A 26,893-nucleotide genomic window follows, 5' to 3' on the forward strand; every position below is an offset into this window, starting at 1 on the left:
TGATGCCAGGGCTGGGGGCAGAGTGGGGGCCCTCGTCTCTGGTTACAGTTCTGTCCTGTGTCCAACCACAGGGACAGGCAGCCAGGTGGCAATGACCTCAAGGCCCTTCTAGGGGACAGGTCCTGGGGTTGGATGTCTGAGAAACAAACATCCTCCTCCATCCGGCTGATAAGCTGAGTTTTCACAGTGGTGATAAAAGGGTGATGTATAGAGCTGGGGCCCCCACACGCATGTCATCATGGGCCTTCCCCCAGCTTCCCAGCAGCCCAGCTCCCCAGTCAGAACTCGCAGGGAACGACATCAGCCCTCGGAGCAGCCGGTAAAATGGGGTGCATGTCCTGGGAGGGGGTGTGAGGGAGAGGTGAAGCAGGTTCTGACCTGAGCCACCTAACTTGCAGAGCCCTGGATGGGTGACCTTGGGTAGGGGCAAGCGCTGGGATCAGGTAGACAGGTGAGGGCCTGGTCTCCTTTCTAAAGAGCTGGGACTTGATCCTATGCGTGGGTTGAATCAAGGAATGCCATCCTTCAGACTGGGCTTTAAAGACCTCTCTGACTGCTGACGGAGAGAGGGTTTAGGGGTGACTCTGGAGGCAGAGAGGTAGGGAAAGTGATGGAGGCTGAATCCCTCAATGATGACAGGGATGAGGGACGTGACTCCAACAGGACTTGACTACTCGCGGGGCAAGTCCGGGAAGACCCCTGTGCAGTACCGCACTGCGATGGAGACGGGGGCACAGCGGGAGGTGGGGTCGGGGAGAACGGGGCCAGTGTGCACTTCCGCATGAAGCCTCCCGTCGGCTACCTTTCTGGTTTTGGGGAATGGAGAGAATGGAGACAGGACAGCACAGCAGGCCTCTGGCCCCAAGCGGTGAACGGTGCCCCAGGGGGCAGCAGGGTGGGGGTGTGGGAAGGGGTAGGTGGGAGATGAGGTTCTGGGCTTAGTTCTGCCCCACGCAGATAAGAGCGAGAGACCAGATGAACTGTAATCGTCTCGGACAATCTGGGTGCTCCACAATCTGGGTGCTCCAAATCGGAATCTGGGAATTTCTGCCAGCATAAAATCCTACTACACACCCCCTGGCGCAGAAGGTAAGGGGAGAGGCATGGAGCATGCAACACGATCATGGAAGGAACGCAGGTTCTCAAGACCAACGACCTGGCAACCTGTCTAGCCTCAGGTCTCACCACGCCGCCTCCCAGGCTCTGTTCTTTGTGTGAATCATCAGGACTCTTGCCTTTCTCCTCGTCCACCTGCCTGACTCCACGTGTTCTTTAGGAGTCACCTCTTCCAGGAAGCCCTCCCTGGCTCCACCCCTTTCCCAGACTCACCCTGATCTCAGCCTCAGTTCAGTTCAGTTCAGTCGCTCAGTCGCGTCTGACTCTGCGATTCCATGAACCGCAGCACGCCAGGCCTCCCTGTCCATCACCAACTCCCGGAGCTTACTCAAACTTATTTATGTCCATCGAGTCGGTGATGCCATCCAGCCATCTCATCCTCTGCCGTCCCCTTCTCTTCCTGCCCTCAATCCCTCCAAGCATCAGGGTCTTTTCAAATGAGTCAGTTCTTCGCATCAGGTGGCCAAAGTATTGGAGTTTCAGCTTTAACATCAGTCCTTCCAATGAACACCCAGGACTGATCTCGTTTAGGATGGACTGCTTGGATCTCCTTGCAGTACAAGAGACTCTCAAGACTCTTCTCCAACACCACAGTTCAAAAGCATCAATTCTTTGGCGCTCAGCTTTCTTTGTAATCCAACTCTCACATCCATACATGACTACTGGAAAAACCATAGCTTTGACTAGATGGACCTTTGTTGGCAAAGTAACGTCTCTGCTTTTTAATATGCTGTCTAGGTTGGTCATAGCTTTTCTTCCAAGTAGCAAGTGTCTTTTAATTTCATGGCTGCAGTCACTATCTGCAGTGATTTTGGAGCCCAAGAAAATAAAGTCTGTCACTGTTTCCATTGTTTCCCCATCTATTTGCCATAAAGTGATGGGACTGAATGCCATGATCTTAGTTTTCTGATCTCAACCTATGGTACCCTAATGGCCAGTTTCTTTGTTTGGCTCACCATGAGCCCCTCAAGAGCAGGGGTTACACCATATTTGCCCCCATCCCCCCATCCTTAATGCATGACCACAACATAATAGGTGCTCAAAGAATGACTGAATGAAGAAACTTAATGAGCTGCTGTTTCATTTTTCTGGGGAAAAATATCGGTTTTCATACCAGATAAATTGGATAAAACCTAATAACGTCCCAGTCAACATTGCAATTCCCCACTGAATTAATTTATACATTCGCTTGCAAGCTTAATAATATAGCCATATATTTTAGAGGGAACAGGTGGTGATGAATGACAGGCTTAATTAGGCAAATCATTTCACCTAAAATAAAAATATACAAACTCCAAGTGCAGTGATTCAGCAGCGCAAGAGGAAAAAAAAAAAGTTAAGAACAAAAGCTCCAAACACAACTGCTTTCATTCCTTCTAATTAAGTTTCTCTTTAATCTGCAATTTTAAAAGGCAATTCTTTTAATTTAGTGATTTTCTGTAAAAGATAAAGGAAGACACAGCCCTCAAAAAGAATATCTGCATTTAGAGAAAAAATATACCACCCCTGTGAGTTGTTAGAATGACAGTATCTAATTAATTCCACCTATAGGCAATTACAAACGGAAGTCAGGGTTCTGCTGGAGGGAGGGGAGACTCAGGCGGGCAGGGCCAGGCCTCTGGAGCTCTTTGGCACGATGACGGGACCAGAGCCCCGGTGGCAGTGATCCAGTTAATGGCTCCACCAGCCTCTGTCTCCAAGGCAGGTGAGGTGGCCCTTCACGATGCCCTAAATGTCCTTCCAAAGCTCTCATCTGATGAGATCTCTAATACCCAGCTCAGGTCTCCTGGGAGGCCTTTCCTCCATCCAGGTTAGCCTTTGCTGTTGGTGGTCCCCTTCCTACTTGTGTTATAGATGTCATATCAATCAGTCTTGACGTTGGGTCAGTGTCAACAAGCACCCATGCTAGCTCTAACCCTCACGACAACCCTGCCACCCTGTGAGTGAAGAGACGGGGTTACCATCTGGGTCTCAGAGCTAAGCGACAGGGCCGGCCAGGCAGGCATTGCATCTCCCTCATTTAGTCTTTGAAATGATCCCCAACTGTATGATGTCTGGAAGCTTCCAAGGTCTGGCACAAAAGCCTGCCTTCCACAAAACCTCCCCATCCCGCCTTCTGAGAGTTCCCCTCCTCCAGTACAGCTCACAGCTCTCCACCCTTCTCTTGTAGCTCAGCGAGCCCCCAGCCACCCCTCCCTTGGCAGCCCATGGGGTTCTCTGGGGGACATTATCTAGGACTTAATTTCCTCTCCAATATCTTGTCGGCCTCTAAACTGCCTGCAGTGCTTGGCATAGAGCTGGTGCTTAGTAAATGTTTGCTTAGATGAAACAAATGTGTTCCTTCTAGATCTGCTCCTTCCTGTTTATCATTCAGGGCTAGCCAAAGAGATCAGGTTCCCAAATTCCCATAAGCCTCTAAAGCACAGCCTCTAAAGCCTCTCTGGGTCCAGAAACCCTTGCTAGCTCCTCGGTCCCCAGGACTGGAAAGGACAGAGAACTCACTCTGGTGCTTGAGGCCCTCAGTGCCTTGGTGATAACCCTTCTGGATTCCACACCCACCCCTCGGCTCCAGTCACAAAGAATAGCTGGTCCCCCATCCCACATCTTCTGCTTCCAGGCCTCTGCTCTGCTCTGTCTGCCCTGGAGAATCCCTTTCTTCACTATCTCTGGGTGCAAAAATCCTAGCCATTTTTCCAAGTTCAGCTTTAATGCTGACTCCTGGGGGCAATTTTTGTCAAGACCATCCAAGGTGGAAGGCTTCCCAGGTGGCGCTAGTGGTAAAGAACCTGCCTGCCAACGAAGGAGACAAAAGTGAAATGGGTTCGATCCCTGGGTGGGTAAGATAGCCTGGAGGAGGGCATGGCAACCCACTCCAGCATTCTTGCCTGGAGAATCCCATGGAGAGAGGAGCCTGGAGGGCTACAGTCCATGGGGTTGCAAAGACTCAGACACGACTGAAGCAACTTACATATCCGCAGGCCCCAGGAGAAAGGGATTCCTTTCTCCTTTCCGGAACCCAGCCTCCGCTGTCTAAGGCACTGTCTGACCCCACCCCGGTCCACGTCACACTGCAGGGCACACAGGTGTCTTCTCAGAACCAGATGGAGATGAGGCCTCACACCTTAGCCTCTTCTGAAGTTCTCTGTGCCTGACACACAGTCCCCGGGATGCAACGAGGCCGGAGAACAGAGGAACTGCAGCTCAGCTTCATGGTGGGGATGTGGACTCTGGAGTTAGGAAGATCCAGGTTTGAATCTTGCCTCTGCCACCACTGTGTGACTTTGGGTAAGTTTCTAAGCCTCTCTGAGCCTTAGCTGCCACTTCTATAAAACAGGGCTGACAATGCCTATACCATAAAGGATTATGGAGGTGATTAGTAACAGAGGACATACCAAAGCCCAGGACCACTGTACACAGTGGTCCCTTCTCCCCATGGTCACATCCATGCTCAGAGCAGCTCCTTTTCATGTACTCAGGAGGATTAAGTGCCTTGTATCAGAATCCACCTTCTTCTTCAGCCTGTGCTGAAATTCCTAAGGTGGAGGCTCCAAGAAGACAAGACATATTCTGTTTTTTTCAAAGCTGAATTCCCAGTGCCTAGGATGGTGCCTGATGTTGATGTTTAGACTCTATTGAGTGAATGAATCTCCACCCAGATTTATAGTCAGCAGGTCCAAAAAACACCTCATTCATCAATCAAGAAAGGAAACTTAGGAGCTGGACTCCCCCCTCAAATCATTTTAAAATAGTTTTGAAAAATGACTTGACCTTTACTGAGTGCTTTCTGTTCACAAGCAGGCATGTAAGGACCCGATGTGACATTCTCTGACCCTCACAACAAACTGAGGAGGTTGGTGGGACTTTATGTTTTTATGAATGGGGCCTGGACCGGGCAAGTAGACTGCCCAGCAGAGAGGAGCAGGCCATCAGGCCAGGCAGGGGCCCCAGCCCCCAGCCCCTGACCCCCTGCTTTGGGGTGAGAGCCTGGGCAGCCTCCCCTCACCTAGGGGTGCTCTAGGAGCGCCTTTCTCTGGGCCAGGCAGGGAGAGAAGACTTCACAGTCTGCCAAACATCCCTGAGTCCTCCGGGCTGATCATGAGTGTGGATGTTGGCCCCTGAGGATGGTTCACAGGGAATTGGAAGGAAGGGAAGGGGACCCAGGGCCTTGGGTCCCCAGGTGGGGCCTGTGGATTGGTGGCTGCATCTTTCTGGCTGGCCTCTGGCCTCCCCAGCCCTCCAGCATAGGACAGAGTCCCTTACGCGGGGGCAACAAGGATTAGAGAACTGAGAACAAAACCATTGTACAGAGCTCTCAGGTGCTGAGAGGCCTTTTAAGGCCCCATGTGGGTGAGGCGGGAGCAAATATGGGGCTGATGGGGGGCCTGCACAGTGTTCCAGGTCTGGTGTTTGTTCACCGATATCCTATTACACTGAAAACACGAGGGCAGAGAGACCAGAACGAAGGTGCCCACAGCGCCCTTTCCACACGGTCCAGGGTGCTGATTCCTGCACACTGCTGGCCTTGGCTCTGGCTGGTTTTTGGTAGAAGGGGCAGGTGTGGAGTGGGGAGGGCAGGGGAGTGGACAGGCATATAAGGGGCTGCAGCCCAGGCAGTCATGAGCCCCCAAGAGAGGGCAAGGAGGGAGACTGTGCATCGATCTGGGGAGGTGGGGGCCCCCATGACCCAGAGTCTATGGGCCTTCATGGCGATGCGCAAACACTCCCACTTGACGAAAACTCTGTTCCCAACAATGGTCCTTTGCTGCTTCACCTTTCTAAACACACGTTCTGCATCATCTCACTTGTTTCTCAGAGACAAGCATTAGAATTTCCATTTTACAGGCGGAGAAACTAAGGCCCGGAGAGGTGAAGCCCCCCTCTCCCCTGCAATTCAAGAGCAGGCCTCACTCTCTCCTCTCCCCAGGGAGTGAAGGCTGTACCCGCAGCCAGGCTGTCAGACAATGTCTGGCTGGCTCCTTTAGGATCACCAAACAGGCCTCTGTGTTCCCCTCACAGGCACACGCAGGCCCCAGGACACTATGCCGCCACATCTCAAGGGCAGTGCCTGAGAAGAGAAGCTCCTCATTATACGAGGGGGTAGGGGTGACTCCCCCAAAGCAGGGCATGGGGAAGTCCGTGAGGCAGGCGCCTGGAAGCCGCCTGGGCTCCAGGAATGCCATCTGGGTTCCAGGAATGCCGTCCATGCATGTACACCCAAGCCTGGACTGGGGAAGGAGGGCCTGGCTCCAGTGAGCATGCCTTTGTCCTCCTAGTCTGCACCCCAAAAGGGAAACATGGATGTGGCTGCCTGGTGCAAAGACCCCACCCTGAGGGCTGCTGCTTGGCTGCAGGAAAAGTAGGGATAAATCCTGATGAAAATGATAAAATGACCTAAATGCAGAGGCCTTTACAGCTGCTGAAGCAAGCCATCTCCACCAGCATAACTCATTTTAGAAATGAAAAATGACCAGCTGTGAAAGGGACTGACTTGTCCCATGTCAACAGCTAGACTTGAACTTGTACTTGAACCCACATCTTCTGAATCCCAGGGGCCTCTAACAAGTTCAGCACAAATCCTGTCTACGGTGCAACAGGTTCTCAAAAACAGTAGTGATGATAAAGATACCAAAAGCCAGCGTCCACTGAACACTCACTGTGCCCCTGACTCCTGGCACCGATTCCAATTACCACCTGGTTTTACAGATGAGGAAACAAGACGTTTGCCCCAGGTCACCCTGCTAGCAAGTGGCAGCCCAGGGGTTTAGCTCTAGACCCGGCAGCTCTGCTCGCTCTGGGCTGGGCTCCCTGTCAGATGGAGAATGCCCGCTCAGAGCTAATGCAGTGTGTCTCCTAACGCTTTCACCTGCAGACACCCACAGACACTTAGAATCAGCCCTAGGGCCTGGGAAAGGGACTTCCCCCACCCACAAGCCTCAGAGGATGTGCAGGAAGCAGGCTGGGCATTTGTAGAAATGAGTCTTCCCTCCCAGGAGCCCCCAAACCTCAACCCAGCTGCTCATGTGTTTCTGCTGCTGCCCATCCATAGATGGAATTACCGGAGAGGGATGGCAGGAGGGGCCAGGTGCCCGGCTCTCAGGGCCCTGCTTGCCACCTACAGGCACACCAGCCTCCCCACCCACAACATGGCAGGTGGATTCACGGGCCAGTCCTCAAACATCCAGGGACACGCTCTCGGCTTCGAGATCAGACCGACGGCAGCAACCAGAGCCGTCACCAGCCGCTCACGAACGCCCCTCTTCCTCATTTGAAGAGAGTCAGGCGTACAGCTTGAAAGAGTGATGTGAAAACATAACCATCTCTGTGTGAGCAGGCTGTGTGATACCCCTCAAGAGAACTTGGGGTTGGTTTTCCTGAGACCTAATTTACTCAATAATTTAATAAATGTGTGTTCGTTACGTGCCAGGCACTGATCTAAATTGGGAACCTAGGTGTCAACAAGGCCGGCCGAGTCTCTGACGTCACAGAATTTAAAAACCTCTATCTACACGAAGACCTCTGTCTTGCCAAGCAGAAGAACAAAGACATTCTACTAAACCTTTGGGTTTTCTTCCACACAGGAGACAAAGGCAGTTGAAGAAGAAACATTTCTATCAACATAATTAGCAGGCAAGCCAAAGCTATGAAACACCAGTGTTTTTCTTTTCTTTTAGGTTACTAAATGAATTCATTCATATGTCAAACAGAAAAACCAACTGGAAAAACCTGTCCCTCAGTAACATATCAGCCAAAGGAAGCGAGTGATCCCAGTTCTCTCGTTTAAACCCTCCCCCTCCTCTCTGCAGAGACCTGCTGTTCACACGTGTTAAACATTAATTACAACTGCTATCATTACATAGCAAAAAGCTCGGTGTACCAACACGATTGTTAATTTCCTCCCCGGCCCAAGGCGTTCTGGGAGGCGGAGCAGGGCCGGGAAACACTGCTGGAGCCCCTCTGGGGCCAGCCGGGAGGCGGCGGCACGCGCAGGGGGTGCCAGGCGATGGTGGCAGAGGCCCCGCGGACTCCTCTGCCGAGGCCGAGGCTGTTTACTCTCAGCTCTCGGGCATGAGTCCCGGCTTGGTGGGAGCAGCGGGCCTGGAGCGCGCCGACGCACTCAGCGGCAGGGCCGCCGCCTTCGGGGCTCTTGCGTTTCCGGTGACGACACATCACCAGCGCGGTGTGGGGTGGGCGCAGCGGCTTCTGCCCCAAGAAGAGCCAGCTCGCCCCCGCGCAGGTGACGGGAAGGGTCAGCCCTCCCGTGACACGCGCAGTGTCCAGGCGGCAGTGCGGACAGCGCCTGACTCCACTGGCTGTGTGGCTGTGGCCAGGCCGCTCACCGTCTCTGGGCCCGAGTGGGCCATCTGTGCGAGGGCCGTGAGACCACACCCTCCCTGGCAGGACCTCACAGGGTTAACCCGCGCCAGCCTCCTTAACCGGGGCTCACTGTCTGTCAACTTCTGCCCCTCCGCCAGCACCCCCTTACCTTCATGGGCTTATCTTAAATTAGCCAACTGAGCCGGCTCAGGGATGACTCACGGATGTTTAGGAAATAGACATACCTGGAACCTTACTTTCCCCTTCCCCTGCCCTTTGAGCCTCACTTGATGAGGCTGGGAAAATGTCAAAACTCAAGAGGGCGCCTGCCAAAGGGGTGTCCAACACAGCAATAGCACCCCGTCAGCTGACAGTGACAAGGGAGTATCTGGCTGTCCCAGAATAAACCAACGCACACCCATAGGGGGTGAGGAGGGAGCACAGTGGGGCCCCAGCCCAAACTGGGACGGGGGTGGGGAAGGGAGTCAAGTCAAGGGGGGCTTCCTGGAGGAGGCGGCACTGACACCCCCCCAGCCGAGCTGCGATACCCCCTCCCTGACCCCAGCACCTAACATACAGTACGCACCGAGTGTGCTGTAGGTTCTCAAAGCCGGGTCCCCAGATCAGCAGCCTCAGCAAGATATACCTGGGATCCTGTCTGAGATGGAGGTTCTCCAGCCTCATCCCTGGAACCTCCTGAATCAGGAGCTCTGGGGGTCGGACTCTGTCATCTGTTTGACACTTCTGGCAGGTGACTCTGCCACATGCTCTGAGCAAACCAACCAACGAACGAACATGTCACAGCTAGAATCGAGAGGGGTTTGGGGGAGACTGGCAGTGGGGACCCTCTCACACCTGGGGACCGGTGGCCTAGTCCTCGGGAGGGGCTGAATGAAGGATGGAAGAACTGGGTGGTTCATGGTGAGAACTGCTGCTGGAATCCAGATGGGAGTATCTCCTACAGAATGCTGTTTTCCACAGTGTCCACACCTCTCATTGCCTGGAGTAACTGGGATGAATTTCATACATGGGCCCTCTGTGGCCCCAAAGTAGCCTTTTATGCAGTACTGTTTTAATATATAAAATTAAATTTTATTGACTACAGCAAGCCTTCCCTGAGCACCAGTAACTATTCTCTCAGGCATGACCCTGTAGAGTTTATGAAGTCTTTTCAGCCAATCTTCTCCCTTGATCACCACAGAGATCCAGGGTGATATGGTTTGTGACAATCCCCGTTTTACAGACAGGAAAACTGAAGCTCAGGAGGCTGAGAGCCTGTCTGAGACCCCATAGCTGGTGAGTGGTGGAGCTGGGATGTGAACTCGGGATTGTCTGACTCCTGCTACGGTCCCAGTGGCTCCTGACACCAAGACACTGTGTTGAGCTTTCAAGGGCAGAGAATTTGGCCAAGGAGCTTAGTAAGGAAGACAGATAGGTACTCAAAATAAGTATATTCAGCATTGAGTCATGTCTGTCTGCTCTTTTCGCTAGAAGGCAGGCCCGTTGCTGGCTGAACCCAGGACATTGCTTTAAAAGTAACTTCAATGGGGACAAATCTGCAGACAGTGAGTCAAAAACAAAATCACTTTGTTTCTCTGAAAGATCTTTTTTTTTTTTAATTTGACTGTGCCAGATCTTAGTTGCAGCACGTGGATCTTTGATTTTCATTGCGGCATGCAGAATCTTTAGTTGTGGCATATGGGATCTAGTTCCCTGACCAGGATCAAACTCGGGCCCCCTGAATTGGGAGCAGGAAGTTTTACCCACTGGACCACCATGGCAGTCCCTCTCTGAGACATCTTAAGGGTGCCCTTCACCCACTCTCTTGCTGCCTGGCACCTTTAGCATGCACTCTGATCACTTGCTTCTTCTCAGAGGCAACTGCAATCATTAAAAACGTAGCTTTTACCTCGACCCACTGAATTAAAAAGAAACGCTGATCCATCCTCTGTGTATGGCCCAGCTGGCTCTGCCATGAGGTCTCCAGCAGTTCCCGTCCCCTCCCTGGGCCTCAGTTTCCTTGGCTGGACAAGAAGGAGTGGGATGCCGTGGTGTGGGGACTCCTCCCCGTGCAGAGCGGGGGCAGAGCATGACCAACCCGTGGGACGTCTCTGCTCATCCCCGTGCAGTCATGAACCTTCCAGAACTTGGGCCACCACAGGCTCCTCAGCTGGAACCATTCCAAGTGGAAACCTACACCCCAGGCACATGTCCTGCTCGCTGTGGACACAAGGAGAAATTGGAGACATTGCCAACAAGGTCTATATAGTCAAGGCTATATAGGTTTTTCCAGTAGTCATAAATGGATGTGAGAGATGGACCATCAAAGAAAGCTGAGCGCTGAAGAATTGATGCCTTTGAACTGTGGTGTTGGAGAAGACTCTTGAGAGTACCTTGAACTGCAAGAAGATCAAACCACTCAATCCTAAAGGAAATCAGTCCTGAATATCCATTGGAAGGACTGATGCTGAAGCTGAAACTCCAAAACTTTGGCGACCTGAAGCCAAGAGCTGACTCATTTGAAAACACCCTGATGCTGGGAAAGATTGAAGGTGGGAGGAGAAGGAGACGACAGAGGATGAGATGGTTGGATGGCATCACCAACTTGATGGACATGAGTTTGAGCAAACTCCAGGAGATGGTGATGGACAGGGAGGCCTGGTGTGCTGCATGCAGTCCATGGGGTTGGAAAGAGTGGGACACGACTGGGCGACTGAACAACAACCCAGGGGCCCTGGGAGGGTGAGGGCTCCAGCACATCACATGCAGTATCGCGGATGGTGTCAGAGACTCGAGACATCTACAGGGTAAGGGTTTGGGTTCTTAGTGGGACTTTATAGGTTCAAATTCTGACTCTGCAGCTGACTAGCTATAGGATCCTGGGCAACTGTTTCTTCTCTTTGGACTTCAATTTCTGTATCTGTAAAAGGACAAAACTAAGATCCCAGGGGGTGGTTGGGAGGATGAAATGAAATAATGCACGCAGAAGTGTTCTGCAAATACCAGCACTACCCAGTACAATGCCCTGGAAGCCTCACCAGGACCCTCTGCAGCAGACACATTTCCCCAAAGAGAGCACAGAGGCCCCAGGAGAGGTTCTATCCTATCCCTGTCCTTCCCCTGGCCCCCAGAGACGTGGAGACTCCACATCCATGCCCCTCCCGTCCCCCGAGCCCAAGTCTGCTTTTCTAGGTTAGCCACCCAGTCCTCGGCCCCCTCCCCGTGTGGCCCCCTTCTGGGTAGGTTCTGTCCATCTTACAAAGCCCAGGGGCCGGTCAGACCCTCTGCACCACCTGAGACAGCATGGAATCACTCAGGGTGCTTCTCCTGCCCCCCACTGGTCAGGGAGCTGCATCGGTGAGGGGGTGGACCTGCTGCCTATAAAGGCTCTGGGGGGTGAGTCAAAACAGCGAGGGGGACTGAGTCCAGCCAGCTCTGAAGGCACGTAAGTCTGCCAGGTGGGCAGGGGGCTGACAGCCTGATTGTAAAACTGATAAGGCATCGGTTTTAGGGGCTGGGACCAACTCAGGCCAGGCATGTGTGCTGAGACTCCGGTGCTGGGTGCGTGGGGGCGGGGATCCTGGCTGAGGCCATCAGCAGCTTCCCACAGGGAGGGTGGGCAGGAAACCTCCTTCACCTGCCACAGAACTCTGAGAGAAGGGAAGAATATCATTCCCAGGAAGTGAGGACCACCTCACACCCCGCAATAGCTGTTTTCACGACAACCGGGAAGTGATGATCGAGCCTTCCTGAGAGGCGGCACTGGCCGAGAAGGCTGCCTCCTGTGGGGAATGCCGAAGCGCCCCTTCCGAGAGCCTCCTTCCACGACTGCCGTGCAGGACAGCACCGGGAAAGCGGAAGGCAGTCTTGCTTCACAGACTGAACCACACAGAGAGTGCAAAGGGCTCCCCTTCCCCCAGCCTCCGGCCATGAAGCATGGAAGGACCCTTGGAAGTGGGGGGTTGCAGGCTAACCTCCCACCACAGGGCAAAGCCCTCCTGATTCCAATCCTGCCTCACGCAAGCTTCTGCTGGCCAAGCTCAGTGACAGGAAGCTCACGATACACTTTCAGATGTACCTGAAATTCTTACCACTAACCGGGGCCGTACATCCCTATAGCTCCTCCTTGGTAGGCCCACCTCTGCCCTTTGGGGGTCCCCACGCTGTACACCTTTGGAAATCTGAAAACACTGCCCAGCTGCCCTGCCCAGGTTCCTTCATGCGAGCTAAACAGGCAGAATCAGAATATAAGGGATGGAAAGAGATGACAGTTTTGCCCAGTGGATATTTAGCCCGGCTGCAGATCCTGTCCCCAGGCTCCCGGGGCCCATCACAGCACCTAAGGGCCCAGAGAACTGGGCGGGGCCCTTCAAACAGGTGTCCTGAAAAGGAGGACGCCGCCCAGCTCAGCACCGCGTTGCTCCCCGACACCACCAATGACGTGCTAAGGCACGCGCTGCGCTCTGCTCACTCAGGCAGGAGGTGGGAACGTTCTCCTTTGTTCCTGAGCAGACACCCTTCCTGGTTTACAAATGGGACTCTGGCAGCACTTCAGCAACCCAATCGAGCTGTTTCCATTCATTCTGGTTACTTGAGAGGTGCTGCATCCACCTCACTCCACCTGCACTTTGGGCTAGGAAACGGGAGGGTGCTCCTCACCTGACCATTTCTGTCCAGATGTGGGGAGGGGATCTGGTCAGACTCAAGACTGGTGCTCACGGCATCCCTCCAGCCAAGGGAAACAACTTGCTTCTATGCCCCAGAAATCAGAACGGAGCCAAAAGCTTCTTGGGGAAAGCACAATCAGTATCCAGGGCTTCCCCGGGGGGCTCGGCAGTAAAGAATCCATCTGCAATGCAGGAGACCCGGGTTCAATCCCTGGGTCGGGAAGATCCCCTGGAGCAGGGCATGGCAACCCACTCCAGTATTCTTGCCTGGAGAATCCTATGGACAGAGGAGGCTGGTGGGCTACGGTCCATAGGATCGCAAAGAGTCGGACATGACTGAGTGCCTTAGCACACACCCACAATGTGTATCCACTCCAGAGCAGGACACACAGTTGATGAGGTAAGTGACTTGATGAGACACAGGTGGGGACAGGATTCTGCGTCTGCCTCCTATCAGCAGCCTAAGAAGTTGACCTACAATGACACATGTGATAGCAACTCAGCAACAGAAAACCAAATCCAGAATGGAGACCCGTGGCTCAGAAACTTATGCGGGGACCAGTTCTATCTGAGACCTTGTGATCCTTTGTGAAATGTATAGTAGTTCTAAAACCAGCTTTGGGCAGAAATGGGCAAGTTCTGGCCTGAGAGCCTTCTGAAGAGAAGATGTCGTGTGGGATAAGTGCTTTTCATTTTAACAAGCCTGAGAACCCCCTGGGGGTCTTTTAAAACTTATTGACTCTGCAGGTCTGGGGGCTTCCCTGATGGCTCAGATGGTAAAGAATGTGCCTCCAATGCAGGAGACCCAGGTTTCATCCCTGGGTTGGGAATTCACCCCTGGAGAAGTGAATGGCTACCCACTGCAGTATTCTTTCCCGGAGAATCCCATGAACAGAGGAGCCTGGCAGGCTACAGCCCAAGAGGCTGCAGGGTCAGACATGACTGAGCGACCAGCACTTTCATTTTCTGCAGGTCTGGTCTGGGGCCCGAGACTCTGCATTTCTCACCAGTTCCCAGGTGATGTGATGCTGCTGGTCCAGGGACCACATTCTGAGCAGTAAAGCACCAGACTAGACCAGAACATCAAAGGTAACGTGACCTGCAAGGTGGTCAGCCCAGGCGAGGGTGAGACGCCACAGCTGCCTGCAGCGTCATCTCTTGCCACGGCCTCTTGGTGTCTAGGACAGTTGTCACATGAAACGTTCGGCCCTTTAATCAAACTGGCGTTTGCAAAGAGCCACCTCTGGAACAGCATCAGTCCCACACCCAGGATTAACCATGCCAGGGGACAGTCCTTGGCTTTCACTGTGCCGAGGGTGGAGCAGACTGTGAAATGCGCTAGAGAGACCTGAGGTGACCAAGGACCTTCCAGTTACCCAATTACTCTTAGCCCCGGCTTTGGGCCGGCACTCACCGCCTGCCAGACGCGCCCAGCACCTACAGCACTGACTCTATGTGGTGAAAGAACTGCCCCACCAGGGTCACGAGCAGGAAGCTCTGAGGCCTAGAGAGGCCGCAGGGAAGCCCGCGGGACGTGCGGATGTGCCAGGAGGGCTCAGAGTGATGGCAGAGGAAGCACAGGACTTCTCCAGATAGGACACAGCTGGGAAGGGCACTGAGCAGAAGGCAGAGACTGCAGAGCGCGGCATCCAGGGAACTGAGCCACACACGCTAGAGTAGTCAGAACCTCAACTGAGGGAATCGAGACAAGCGGAGGGTATAGGCCTCACATCTGAGCCCCAGAAAGGGAGGAAGGGTCTAGTTGTGCTTGAAAATGGGAGATTCTAAACAAAATCAATGTTAAAAATAAAAACTCTTCCTTTATGACCTTCATTGTGATAAGAGTCAGTCACTCCATGTTTCTCTGTTCATATGCCAAAACTCTTAGAAGCATAGAAATTTTTTTGCATCTGACTTTCCCCGCTTAACATTAAACACAAGCATTTCCCGAGGCTGCTATAAACTCTTCGTCAACGTCACTTTGTAGTGGCTGCTCAATATTCCATTTAATCAATACCCGATGCCGGATATCTAGATTGTTCCCCATCTCTCATGATCATTATGCCTTTTTCTGTGCTTTTGATCATAAGTTTGGATCCTAAGGACTGAGATTAGGATCAAAGGGTGTGAACACATCTTAAGACAGGAGACACATATGGCATAGTGCTTTTCAGAAGGCTGTGGGAGCAGAGAGGCACCTGAGTCGTTCAAGGGGCTCCCGGCCAGGGGCGAGGTCAGCCCCTGCCCAAGCTTGTGCTCTGTGAACGGGCTTGTGCTGAATGAAGCTGGGACAGGAAATGCAGTGGCCCTGGATGTAGGCAGGCCGTCGTCGCTGAATGACAGGATGGAGTCAGTGGGATCCACGAGGCCCAGTAGGAGTCACTCTGCAGACTGGTTTTCTCCTAGTTTCTAAAATTTCCTTCCCAACTCTTGGCTTGAGTGAACTAGAGCATTACCAACAGGACCAAGACAGAGTCAGACAATGAGATCCCCTGGGCTGTCTAGGCCTGGCCTCCCTTCCCTCCAGGATCTTCTTCATCTGTGAAGGGCCCAGCCGCCCTAGAAGCCCTGTGGCTTACCTGAGCAGACAGGGACCCTCTGCACAGGTGAGGGCCATGCAGTGAGCAGCCGCCTCTGAGTGGGGCCGCTGGTGCCTTACCTGCCAGAGCTGGGATAGTGACCCGGTTCCACTCCCACGGCTGGTCGTACTCGTCGGCGGGCCTGTCGTCGTCCTGGGGCAGCTTGCTCTCCCGGAGTCGGGGGCTGACCGTGCTCTCCGGGTCCGAGTCCACGCTCTGGCCTTCCGGCTCATAAGGGGTGTCGTACAACTGGACACCTTTGTGCTGCGACCGGACGCTTTCCTGCCTCTGGAACTCTGCAGTCGGAAAGGAAGGAAGCAGAGATGTAAAGCGTGCCCAGCACATGTCTCCTCACCTGGGACCTGCCGGGTGACACCCCAGCCAGGGAGACGCGGACTGCACAGAACAGACCCCTCGCTGCATTTAACTGCTGCCCTCCCCTCGAGGGCGGTGTTTCTGCTCTCATGGCTCAAGGCTTCCTCACAAAGATCTCAGGTTCTGGACCAAACAATAGAACCAGAACACTCCCTGTCACCATCCGCAGGGGCAGAGTCCAGACATGAGCGTGATGTCCTGGGTGTGTTCGAACACCAGCCCAGGACACGCAGAGCTCTCAGCAACCCCCAGCTTCCAGCTTGCAGATGCGGGGGAGGTGGTCTTCCCACTAGGGCAGCTCCCTGGTCTCTGGACTTGTCCGTCCCCATCTATAAGATGAGGAAAATGAAAGTGAAAGTCACTCTGTCACGTCTGACTCTTTGCAACACCATGGACTATACAGTCCCTGGGATTTTCCAGGCCAGAATCCTGGAGTGGGTAGCAGTTTCCTTCTCTAGGGGATCTTCCCAACCTAGGAATCGAACCAGGGTCTCCTGCATTGCAGCCTGATTCTTTACCAGCTGAACTACTGGGGATAAGATGAGGAGACTGGGTCAAACGCCCCTCAAGTTTCCACACAGCTCACGTATTCATTTTATAGACCTAAGAAGCCAGAACCACCTCCAGAGAACCCGGGCCACTGACTTTTCCCCTACAAAGTCCCACGAGTGACCCTTTCCCTGAATTTCTACCTCCCTCAGGGCCTGCCTGTCTCCTAACACGCTGAATACAGCCAAGCCATTGGAGAGCAGAGGTCCAGTTTCACTTCTGAATAAGGAAGGAAAGCTCTTAATCTTCTGGAGAGGATGCCAGGGCCCAGCTCCAGTGTGGGCTGAGCAGCGGCCGCCCATCGAGACGAGGCCCCACACAGGGCATGATCCTTTCAGCGACTGCTCATTCCTGGGAGGACGGCGGCGGCTGAAGGACAAACACCAGGATGCTACAATCAGGCTCTTCCTCATCAAAAAAGGGGGCATTTTTCTGGCTTTGATCATAGACACCCCCTGTGTGCAGGGGGACAGGCGGGGTTGCCTCCAGAAGGGGGACAGTGGGCACCTAAATCAGCAGAATACTCTTTTCAGGAAGGGGCTCCTGCAGGGCCCGGGAGGAGTGAGGCCGGAGGAGAGATGACATTTGAACTGTCAGCTGTGACAAGTGGAGGGACAGGACGAGGGACAGGATTCCCTGTGCTAGGACCAGGGCAAGCCAAGGCGGTCCAGCTGGAGAAAAGGTGCTCACTGCCCACTTTCTTGTTTTACTCGTAAGATATATGTATAGACAAATAAATAAAACACTTGCCATTTAACCATTCCTAAGCGTGCAAGTCAGTGACATGAAGTATGTTCACACAGGCATGCAGCTCTCACCACCATCCATCTCCAGAACCTTCTCATCATCCTAAACTGAAACTGTCCCCCACTACCCCCTCCATTTCCCCTCCGCCAGCCCCTGGCAACCACCATTCCCCTTTCTGTCTCTGTGAATCTGACGACCTAGGTACCTCATCCAGTGGAGCCATATAAGGTACTTGGCTGGGGATACTTGGTCTTCTTTGACAGTCTTATTTCACCTAGCACAGTGACACATTGTAGCATGTATCAGTAGTCCATTTCTTCTTAAGGCTGAATAATCGTCCATTATATGTCTGTCTGGGGCTTCCCAGGTGGCGCTAGTGGTAAAGAACCCGTCTGCCAATGCAGGAGACTATGAGAGATGGCGGTTCAATCCCTGTGTCAGGGAGATCCCCCAGAGCAGGGCATGGCAACTCACTCCAGTACTTCTGCCTGAAGAATCCCATGACAGAGGAGCCTGATGGGCTACAGTCTGTGGGGTCGCAGAGAGTCAGACATGACTAAAGTGACTTAGGCATGCAAATGTCTATTTACTGCCGACTTCTGCTGGAGCACCAGGTCCAAGGGGGTGGGAAGAGGGGAGGTGGGGCTTGACCCAGAAGTGGTGAGGGTCTTGAGAGTGAGCTGTCCAAATGGAGTTATGAGGCATTCTCCAAATCAGAATTCCAGCACCACAGAGATACAATAGGAACCCATGGGAGTCACACGTCTTGAAGAGCAGTTGACAAAACACATAGATGATGTCAGCCCTTCCAAGGAAAAGCATTCTTTAGACTAGGCTTCATGATCCAATACCAGCTCACAGGGCCAACAAAAACTCCACCCTATGCATAGCACCTGATACAACAGAAACTAACTGATGCTGGGCAGTGACCTTTAGCGTTTTAAATTAAACAGCACTATGATGATATCTTTCAGTGACGCATCCTTTGGCCTTTTCATACTCATAAAGAAAGCTGAGCACTGAAAAATTGATGCTTTTGAACTGCGGTGTTGGAGAAGACTCTTGAGAGTCCCTTGGAGAGCAAGGAGATCAAACCACTCAAGCCTAAAGGAAATCAATCCTGAATATCCACTGGAAGGACTGATGTTGAGGCTGAAGCTCCAATACTTTGGCCACCTGATGTGAAGAGCTGACTCATTGGAAAAGACGCTGATGATGGGAAAGATTGAAGGCAGGAGGAGAAGGGGGCGATAGAAGACGAGATGGTTGGATGGCATCACTGACTCAATGGACCTAAGTTTGAGCAAGCTCCGGGAGATGGTGAAGGACAGAGAAGCCTGGCATGCCGCAGTCCATGGGGTGGCAAAGAGTTGGACGTGACTGAGCAACTGAACAATATCAATAATGGTGGTATCTCCCAAACTTCACTGAGTTGCATCCCAACTTCATGATTTTGCCATTTTCTAGTACCACCTGGGTTATTATTTACCATTTTTATTGATGTTGCCTCATTTTTTAGAGTAAATAAATCCACTTGAAAAGGAAACTTTTAATCACCACCCCATAAACCATTACCTTTTACCAAAAAACAGATGATAAACATAAAAAGAACGAACAAGAACAAAACCAGCTAGGTAGGTACTTCTCCCAAAGCCCCAGGCTTGCTTTCTCTCTGCTGAAAAGGTGGACAGCAAGCACTGGAGAGCTGATGGGGGGGTGCAAGCAGCAAACCAGGATACCTTCTTTGGCAAGTAAGAGTAACTTTCTCTGTTTAGAAAGAAAAAATTGAAAAGTGAAAACCTCACTATGTGGCCACCTAAAATCGTGTCTCCTCTGACATGTCCCATACTTTGGCAACATGTGGCTTTATTGGGTCCTCTGAGTAAAGTGGGATGATTTATTAGTGTTGAGGATGATGCTTTCATTTTTATGGGGGAGTAAGGGAGGAAGAGGTTTCCCAGGTGGCGCTAAAGGTAAAGAACTCGCCTGCCAATACTGGAAACATATGAGACCCGGGTTTGTCCCTGGGCCGGGAAGATGTCCTGGAGAAGGGGATGGCAACCTACTCCAGTGCTCTTGCTGGGAGAATCCCATGGACAGAGGAGCCTGGAGGGCTACGGTCTATGGGGTCACAAAGAGTAGGACATGACTAAGTGACTTAGTACACAAGAGGAGAAGAGTTATAAGAGGCAGGACTTGGCCACTTTCAGACAAAAACCAACTGGAAAGTACTGGAGACAACTCTGTAAATTAGGAAATCTATCAAGCTATTTGAGCAGTGTTTTGTGGGGTTGTCATCATCCGCATCACTGCCATCCTGATTCTAAAGACTGAAGTTTCGCCTCCTGTCTTTGGAGAATTCCAAGGGCTTGGGACATTGGGAACGCAGCTGACAGGCACTGACCTAGGAAAACCACCTTTCACTTCATCCTCTTCCACAAGGAGGATCGACAACCAGGAATATGTGCTCTACAGTGTCCAAAGCACTTCGCATGAAAGTTCACCATTTAATCCTGGGCCCCAGAGCAACTCACGGATGCTCTGTGGGCCGCCAGTAACATGGATCATGAACATCCTTGCTCATTTTCTGTCTTAGAGTGCACCTGCAAACAGATACTCATGAACTTGAACATGGGTGGGATAAATGAACAACAACTGACAGGCAGAAACTCCTCTTTACCCCAAATTCCAATTAATTTATGAAAGTCTCTGGCCACAGGCTTAAGGTACCTGGAACAACATGAAAAATGAATATAGTCTAGTGTTACACAATATTCAGAAGAGATGGATATTCTACATAAACCCCAGCCTAAAAGGAAAACATGTGCAGGGAACAGATTAGCTATTAAATCAGAGGGACTCATGCATACACCTCTCAGACAGGATTTATTGTTCTGAAAGCATCTGTGCCTTACCAAAGCTGGTTTAGTAATGGCATGCAGTCAGGGCAGAGGATGTTAGAACGGTAATCATTAAAACGAGCTTCCCCCAGTATTACATGGTGAATTCAAATTTTCATTAAGGCTCCAACAATAGGGAGCAGTTAAGTAAATTATGGCACGCTAACTGGATGGAATATTAAGCAGCCATTAAAATGATAAATCTGAAGATTATGTAGCTACATGGAAAAGCGTGCATGAAATTATGCTAAGTTAAAAAGTGAAATACAAGACTGTTTATGTGTTGAGCAGACCCAATCTCATGGGCTTTCTAAACAAGTCCTGGGCAATGTGAACAAAGCCCCAAATGAATTCTACTCCTTGTTTAGGAATTGCTGGATACTGTCATCACACATTTTGCCCATAATATCTAAACTCTGATGACAGCTATGTTGTAAGAACCGATACACATGAATAAAGGGTGGAAAATCTGATACGGGAAGGTAAACAGTTACTGTGTATAGAGGGAGGAATTATTGCATAATAATTTTTGAAAGTTTTACATAATAAGGATGCTAGTAAAGAAAAAATGTAATTAAGAGAATCTCACATGAAAGTAAATGTGACTTTAAGCAGGTTGGGTTTATAGGAGCTGTGTGTTTCGGAAGCAGCTGCTTTTGCCTAAGAAAACACCCATTTAGGGAGCATCTCTGCTCCTATTTAGGAAACATCTCCTCTCCTCTTTTCAAGAGTCCCAGGAAGTCAAGTGCTGTTGCACCATGCCAGCCCATCACTGTCCCCTGCCTAATGACCAGGTCCATCCTCCTTATTACTCTGATCTGTGATGATCCAGCAACTGATCTAATAGGGCGCGGTAACCATATGTTTTAAGTCGCGAGTTATCTGGACATCACCATCTATAAACTCATGAAAAATGACCTTTAATATTGGGTGGCAGGCTGTGATTTTATGCCTCTTAGGCAGGGAGCAGAAACATTAAATTGACAGGGCAGGGATTTCTGTTGACCTCTGGAGTAGAAAGGTTTTCAAGTGGCGCTACATAAGGAGGAAGTGCAAAAAAAGAGCACTTTCTTTTAGAATCAGAGACTGTTGAGGAAGGCACTCTGAGCACACTCACCAAAGGCATAGAGTCCAGAGGGTAAGGCTGGTGTGCCTCTCAGGACTGTAGCCCTGAGAGGGAAGGAGGGCCGGGGGTTCATCTGAGTGAGGAGCCCAGGACAGAGATCGGTGCAAACCAGGGGCCTCCTAACTGGCTCTGAGAGCTTTGAGTTCCCCAAGTCCACAGGCAACAAGTTACACTTAGCTCCGGTGCTCACCAATTCCATGCCTCCCCCCCACAGTTTTTTGTTTGTGTGTTTTTATTTAATTTCCTTTGTCTGTTGGGAAGCTCAGAGTTAATTCTGATGCTTAACCGCAATGGCTCGATTAGCTTAGATATGGGGTAGATAGATTCGGGTTCACCTGCCCTTCCTTCTAGTATGTGTATCTTGATATCTACTATAGCAGCCTCATTATATGCATTTCTTTGTATTACGCACAGCCTCAAATCTGTATTTTGAAAGCAGGCAGACACACATCTAATGAAAAAGACTAGAAGGAAAAAAAAATTCATCTCTTGACCTTCCTTTCGGGAATAGAAACAAAAGGGCAGGACTTGACTTCCCCTTTCGGAAACAGTCTAAAAAAATCAGCGCACATCGCTGGTGTACCCAGCCTTCCCCAGGAGCACAGGTATCCTCCTGTCCTCACATCCAGGCAGGCATCTACTGAATGCCCAGCTCGTGAGCAGATCGAGATGAAGCAGACACAGTCCTGGTCTTTAGGACCTGGTCCTCAGGGACAGAGGGTCACAGCCCCCAGCACAGACAGAGGCGGCTTAGGGTGCTCAACAGGGGGCAGATGTGACCCTGCAACTTAGTTGGGGGAAATCTGGGACGGCCTTAACAAATTCAGACACGAGGGCATGCATCGTGGTGTGGCAGGGAAAATGGGTGTTTGATGAATGAAGGACAGAAGCAGGGGCACAGCGGCTGGAACCACGAGGTGAGCGTGGGGAAGGCGGGCGGTCCGGGGGCTCAGGCGGAGGGGAAGCTGAGGCAGGTGGAGGTGGTTCTGGGTGGCCTTGAATGCTGCAGGATGGCACCCCCAGGACTGTCTGAGGACAGGTGCCCTAGAACCTCTGGGCAGGGTGGAGATGGGCGGGGAGAGGCCAGCACAGACATGCAGAAGCTGAGCTGGAAATGACAGATGCTGGCCTGCAGGCCCCTCACCTCTAATTTTGCCAGCTGGTTTGTCTGAGAATTCACACCAGATCCCAAATCATAGGGTAGCAGAGCTCAACAGAAATATGTGGCCAAGGAGGCCTCCATTCCCAGGCCCCACCATCATCTCTCAGCCCAAGAAACCTCTACTCAGCCAGTGGTGGGCATGCCGGCGCTCAGGCCTCCATGGCCTAGGGCTGTATAATTAGGACTGCAGCTGCCACTGCCCGGGGCTGCCCCACACCAGCCAGCTGGGAGACAAGTCCAGGCTCCAGGTAATGGACAGCATCATGTGCTGGCTGAAACCACGATCCCCCCAGACTGCTGGGGCTCAAGGTCTGACCCCAGTGGGGGACCCAGAGCAAGCTGCCCAGTTTCCTCATCTCTGAGGGGGGCAATGGTATCCAGGATGTTACAAGGATTAAACGAATCCATGCACCATCAGTGTCTAGGACAGTGCCTGGCCCACAGAAGGCGCTCCGGGAATGTGGATTTCACTTCAGTTACCACCACCAGGGCATCTCTGGAATACCATGCCGAGAGCCCTCCTTCTCTGAGATCACCCTTCATCCCCTAGAGCCACAGAAGTCCTGCATACAAACCCTAACAGGCAACCCTGCGTTGGAAATGGAAGGGTTTCATCGCCCATCTATGAACCTGCCCTTTCTGGATCCACAGCTTCTGATTTCAGCTGCTGCTCTGGCAACCTCCTGTTTCCACGTGGGAGCTTTGCTCTCAGATCCACTCTTGCACAGAAGACAAAATACACAGCCCAGGAGTCTAGTGACTACATTTAAAATCTTTTTATTTTACATTGGAGGACAGCCAACTGACAATGCTCTGACAGTTTCAGGTGGCCAGCTAAGGGACCTGGCCATACACATGCATGTATTCTTTCACACCCAAACTCCTCACTGACTCAGGCTGCCACCTGACATTGGGCAGAGTTCCCTGCGCTGCATAGGAGGTCCTTGTTGGTTATCCATTTTAAATATAGCAGTGTGCAAACGTCCATTCCACACTCCCTAACTATCCCTCCCTCCCATCCTTCCCTTACCGGCAACCACAAGTTCATTCTCCAAGCCTGTGAGTCTGTTTCTGTTTCGTAAATAAGCTCTTTTTGTATCATTTCTTTTTAGATTCCCCATAGAAGGGACGTCATAACGCTATTTCTCCTTCTCCGATGACGACCATTCATAGATGGGGAACCTGAGGCCTGGGGAAGGCATGAAGCTCCAGGTCCTCTAATTCCTAGGCCAGGCTCTGCTTCCTGCCTTTCCCAGATGCTTTCTCACACCTCCTTTATCAGACTGTCTTGGTTGTAATCTTCTGGAGGAAGGGGCAGCTACTTCGGTCAGGTCTGAGGTGTTAAAAGTCACACCCAGCACCACAGCCTGAGTGAGGCGTTCCTCAGGAGGGGTGGGCGGCTGTTCCCAATTAGACACACAGCCCAAACCCAGCCAAAACCCGGGCACCACATCAAAGGGAAGGCAGGGGATGCTCTCCTCATTGAAACTGTTAAAACATCTGCTAGAGAAAGACCCTCCTCCTAACTGGGGGGCTTCAGGGCTGGGCCTGAGTTCAGGGGTCCCCTGGCGGCTGAAGTGACAGCATGGGGCAGCAGGGGTCCTCGGGGTGGACGCCCCCCGGCAGCAAGGGCCGGGCAGCTGGGGGCCGGGTCCTGGACACAAACCCGGCTCAGCCCAGGCGGAGGCCCGCCCCCTCCCCACTGGGTCTGGTTTCCGGAGCTGTCGAAAAGCCAGGCGACTGACTGATCGGTGTTCCCTGACCGCCTCCTTTGCAGGCGTGCACAGAAAATCCCAGAACAAGGGCGAGCTCTGTGGGGCAGAGGTGTGGGAAAAGGACAGTGGTCACGGCGGCGGGAGCAGGTGGGCCTGTCACTGCCCGCTCCTGGACGCTCAGCCCAGGCTCGAGGGGCGAGCCCTGGTCTGAGTCAGGGAGCAGGGTCTGCTCCCTTCCCCCGTCCTCTGTGCACGGATGGGGTCTCCCCCGAAGGGCCCCGTTCTGGGGTCCCCGCAGGGAGACAGGCTCACACCCCTGCTGACACTGACTGTGCTCTGCTCACAATTTAAAAGGCCACGCGGGCCTCTCTGCAGGGCTCTCGGGAGCTGCCCGCAATTACGGCAGTCCCCTCAGCCCTGCCCGTCACTCTGCGCTCTTCCGGTGACTGCCTTCGCGTGCAGAGACCTCTTTGAGCTGTATCGCCATCCCCTGTGGAGACTCACTGAGGTGAACTGGCCACTCCGGGGTCCGGCTGCTCCGGGCTCAATGCAGCACATGAAGGAGGGCCCATATGGAGCAGCAGCCTCCTCCGGAGACAGCTCTCTTGCCTCCATGTCGGCGGAAGATCCACATTCATAGGCAAGCAGGGGGCCTGTCTGCTTTTCTTCCTCAGACCCATCACCGAGTCCTCACTGGGTGCCAAGGTGGACCCCAGGCCAATGCTGAGCACTCACGCGGCATGAGACAAGGCCCCTCGACCCCAAGGTTCAGCAGGAGAAGCGGGACGCCAGCACCCATAAGCACTGGGTGAAAAACCATGAGGAGTTACAGAAGGCCCGCTCGTGCCAGGCACAGTCCTGGGTGCTGGCTGCGTGTCCTCCCTCATCGCCATGAGACAAGAGACATGGGCGGCTGGCAGCCTCGGAGCATCCACAGGGGCCAGCCCAGTTCCAAAGCGATGCACACGCTGGCAGTCCACGGAGGCAGAAAGCAAAGGCGGTCCCAGGGATTTCAAGAATCCTTAGGGAGGAGGTGGCACTTAAGAGGAGCTCAAGTCCTAGTGCAAGAGGCCCCTCAAGGGCCACAGAAGCCAAGAGACCTCCCTGGCATCACAGACAGCGAATGGGGAACCCAGGGTAGAATGCGTGCCTGCGTCCTCAGTCGTGTCTGACTCTTTGTGACCCCATGGACTACAGTCCACCAGGCTCCTCTGTCCACAGGATTCCCTAGGCAAGAATACTGGAGTGCGTTGCCATGCCCTCCTCCTCGGGAATCTTCCCAACCCAGGGATGGAACCCGCCTCTCCTATGGCTCCTGCGTTGCCGGTGGATTCTTTACCGCTGAACCACTGGGGAAGCCCCTCAGGGAAGAATGTGCTCAAGGAAAGGAGGAAGATTCGGACGGGCAAAGACAGGGCCCCAGGATAAAGGGCAAGGGGTGCAGGTTGAACACAGGCCAAGTCATGGATGGAACAGAGATGGAGAGATTGTGAGGCAGAATCAGAGTCTGTGAACTGTCTGAGCCCAGGGCTCCCGAGGAAAGGATGTGAGGCGTGGCTAGAAAAGGAAACTGGGGCTGGGCTATGGAGGGCCCCAAATGCCAGGAGGAGGGGTAGGAAATTGGAAAATGTGGCCAGCAGTCTTCATCAGGTTTGCGCTTTCAGGGGGAAAAAAAAAAGCCTTTATAGAAGCTGGCAGGAAACACCAGGGCGTGGTGATCAGCTGCTGATGACCTGAAGGTCTGACCCTCCGAACAATTAGGGCTCTACCCGTTCAAAAAGTGGAGGATGCCCAGGGCTCCAGAAGGAAAAACACACTCCAGTGAACAGTTCCCAAAAGGGGAAAAGCCAGCATTTCCACTAGGCTAACAGGCAGAGGTCGGGGTGGCACAAACCCCTTCAGGTCAACCTTGAGGGGGCAGGCGTCCGCTGACCCCTGTGCTGTGGACAGAGGCTGGGCCCCCCCCGGGGACTGCCAGGGGCCTCGGACGTTAGCCAGACGTGATCCAGCCGCGTGTCTTCTGAGTACTGATGGACTGTACTTACAGAGAGGGCTTGCCAGCCCCTCTGGTGTGATCTTCCAGTCTGCTGGGCATGGAGTGGTCTCAGCTTCCAGAGAGGCCTCGGGCCACACTCTAATGAGATAAAGCCACGGGGGACAGGCTTTCATGCCAGACCAGCTGGGCTACACCCCTCACCGAGCACCATCATTTACCCTTTCTCAGGGAACCTCCCAGAGTGAGTCTTGGAGGAGCCATGACCACACCCAAGCCCCCCCTACCTCACTGATGTGAAATCTGCAACCCAGATAGGCTGTGTGGTTCAGCCAAGGTCTGGGAGACCCAACTCTCGGTAATACACTTTAAGAGCGCTGAGTGTGTGTGACGTGCCAGGGTCTGGGCTAAGGGCAGCGCCTCCAGGTTCTCATTTAATCCTCACAACAATTCTGTCCAGCGGTGATGTTGGTGTTACCGCTTTAAACTTGGTCACACAGCAAGCCAGTGATGGAGGCAGCCTGGCTCCAAAGCTCATGCTTTTCACCATGCAGCTGTCTATGCCACCTTTCCAACACTAGTTGGTACTCCCTCCCCTCCACCAGGTACAAAATAACACAAACATGTTTGGGTCTGCAGGGGAAGAAAGC

General features: G+C 52.6%; 1 protein-coding gene across 1 annotated transcript in view; it reads right to left on the minus strand.

The window, feature by feature from the left end:
• The window catches only part of SHB (SH2 domain containing adaptor protein B), a 132,975-nt gene that overhangs the window by 30,583 nt on the left and 75,499 nt on the right, over positions 1 to 26,893 (minus strand). Inside the window, 1 exon segment of the mRNA XM_061132184.1 lies at positions 15,757 to 15,972. Coding sequence (XP_060988167.1) covers positions 15,757 to 15,972 — 216 coding nt within the window.

The sequence above is a fragment of the Dama dama genome, chromosome 29, assembly GCF_033118175.1.
Source record: "Dama dama isolate Ldn47 chromosome 29, ASM3311817v1, whole genome shotgun sequence".
Classification (NCBI taxonomy): domain Eukaryota; kingdom Metazoa; phylum Chordata; class Mammalia; order Artiodactyla; family Cervidae; genus Dama; species Dama dama.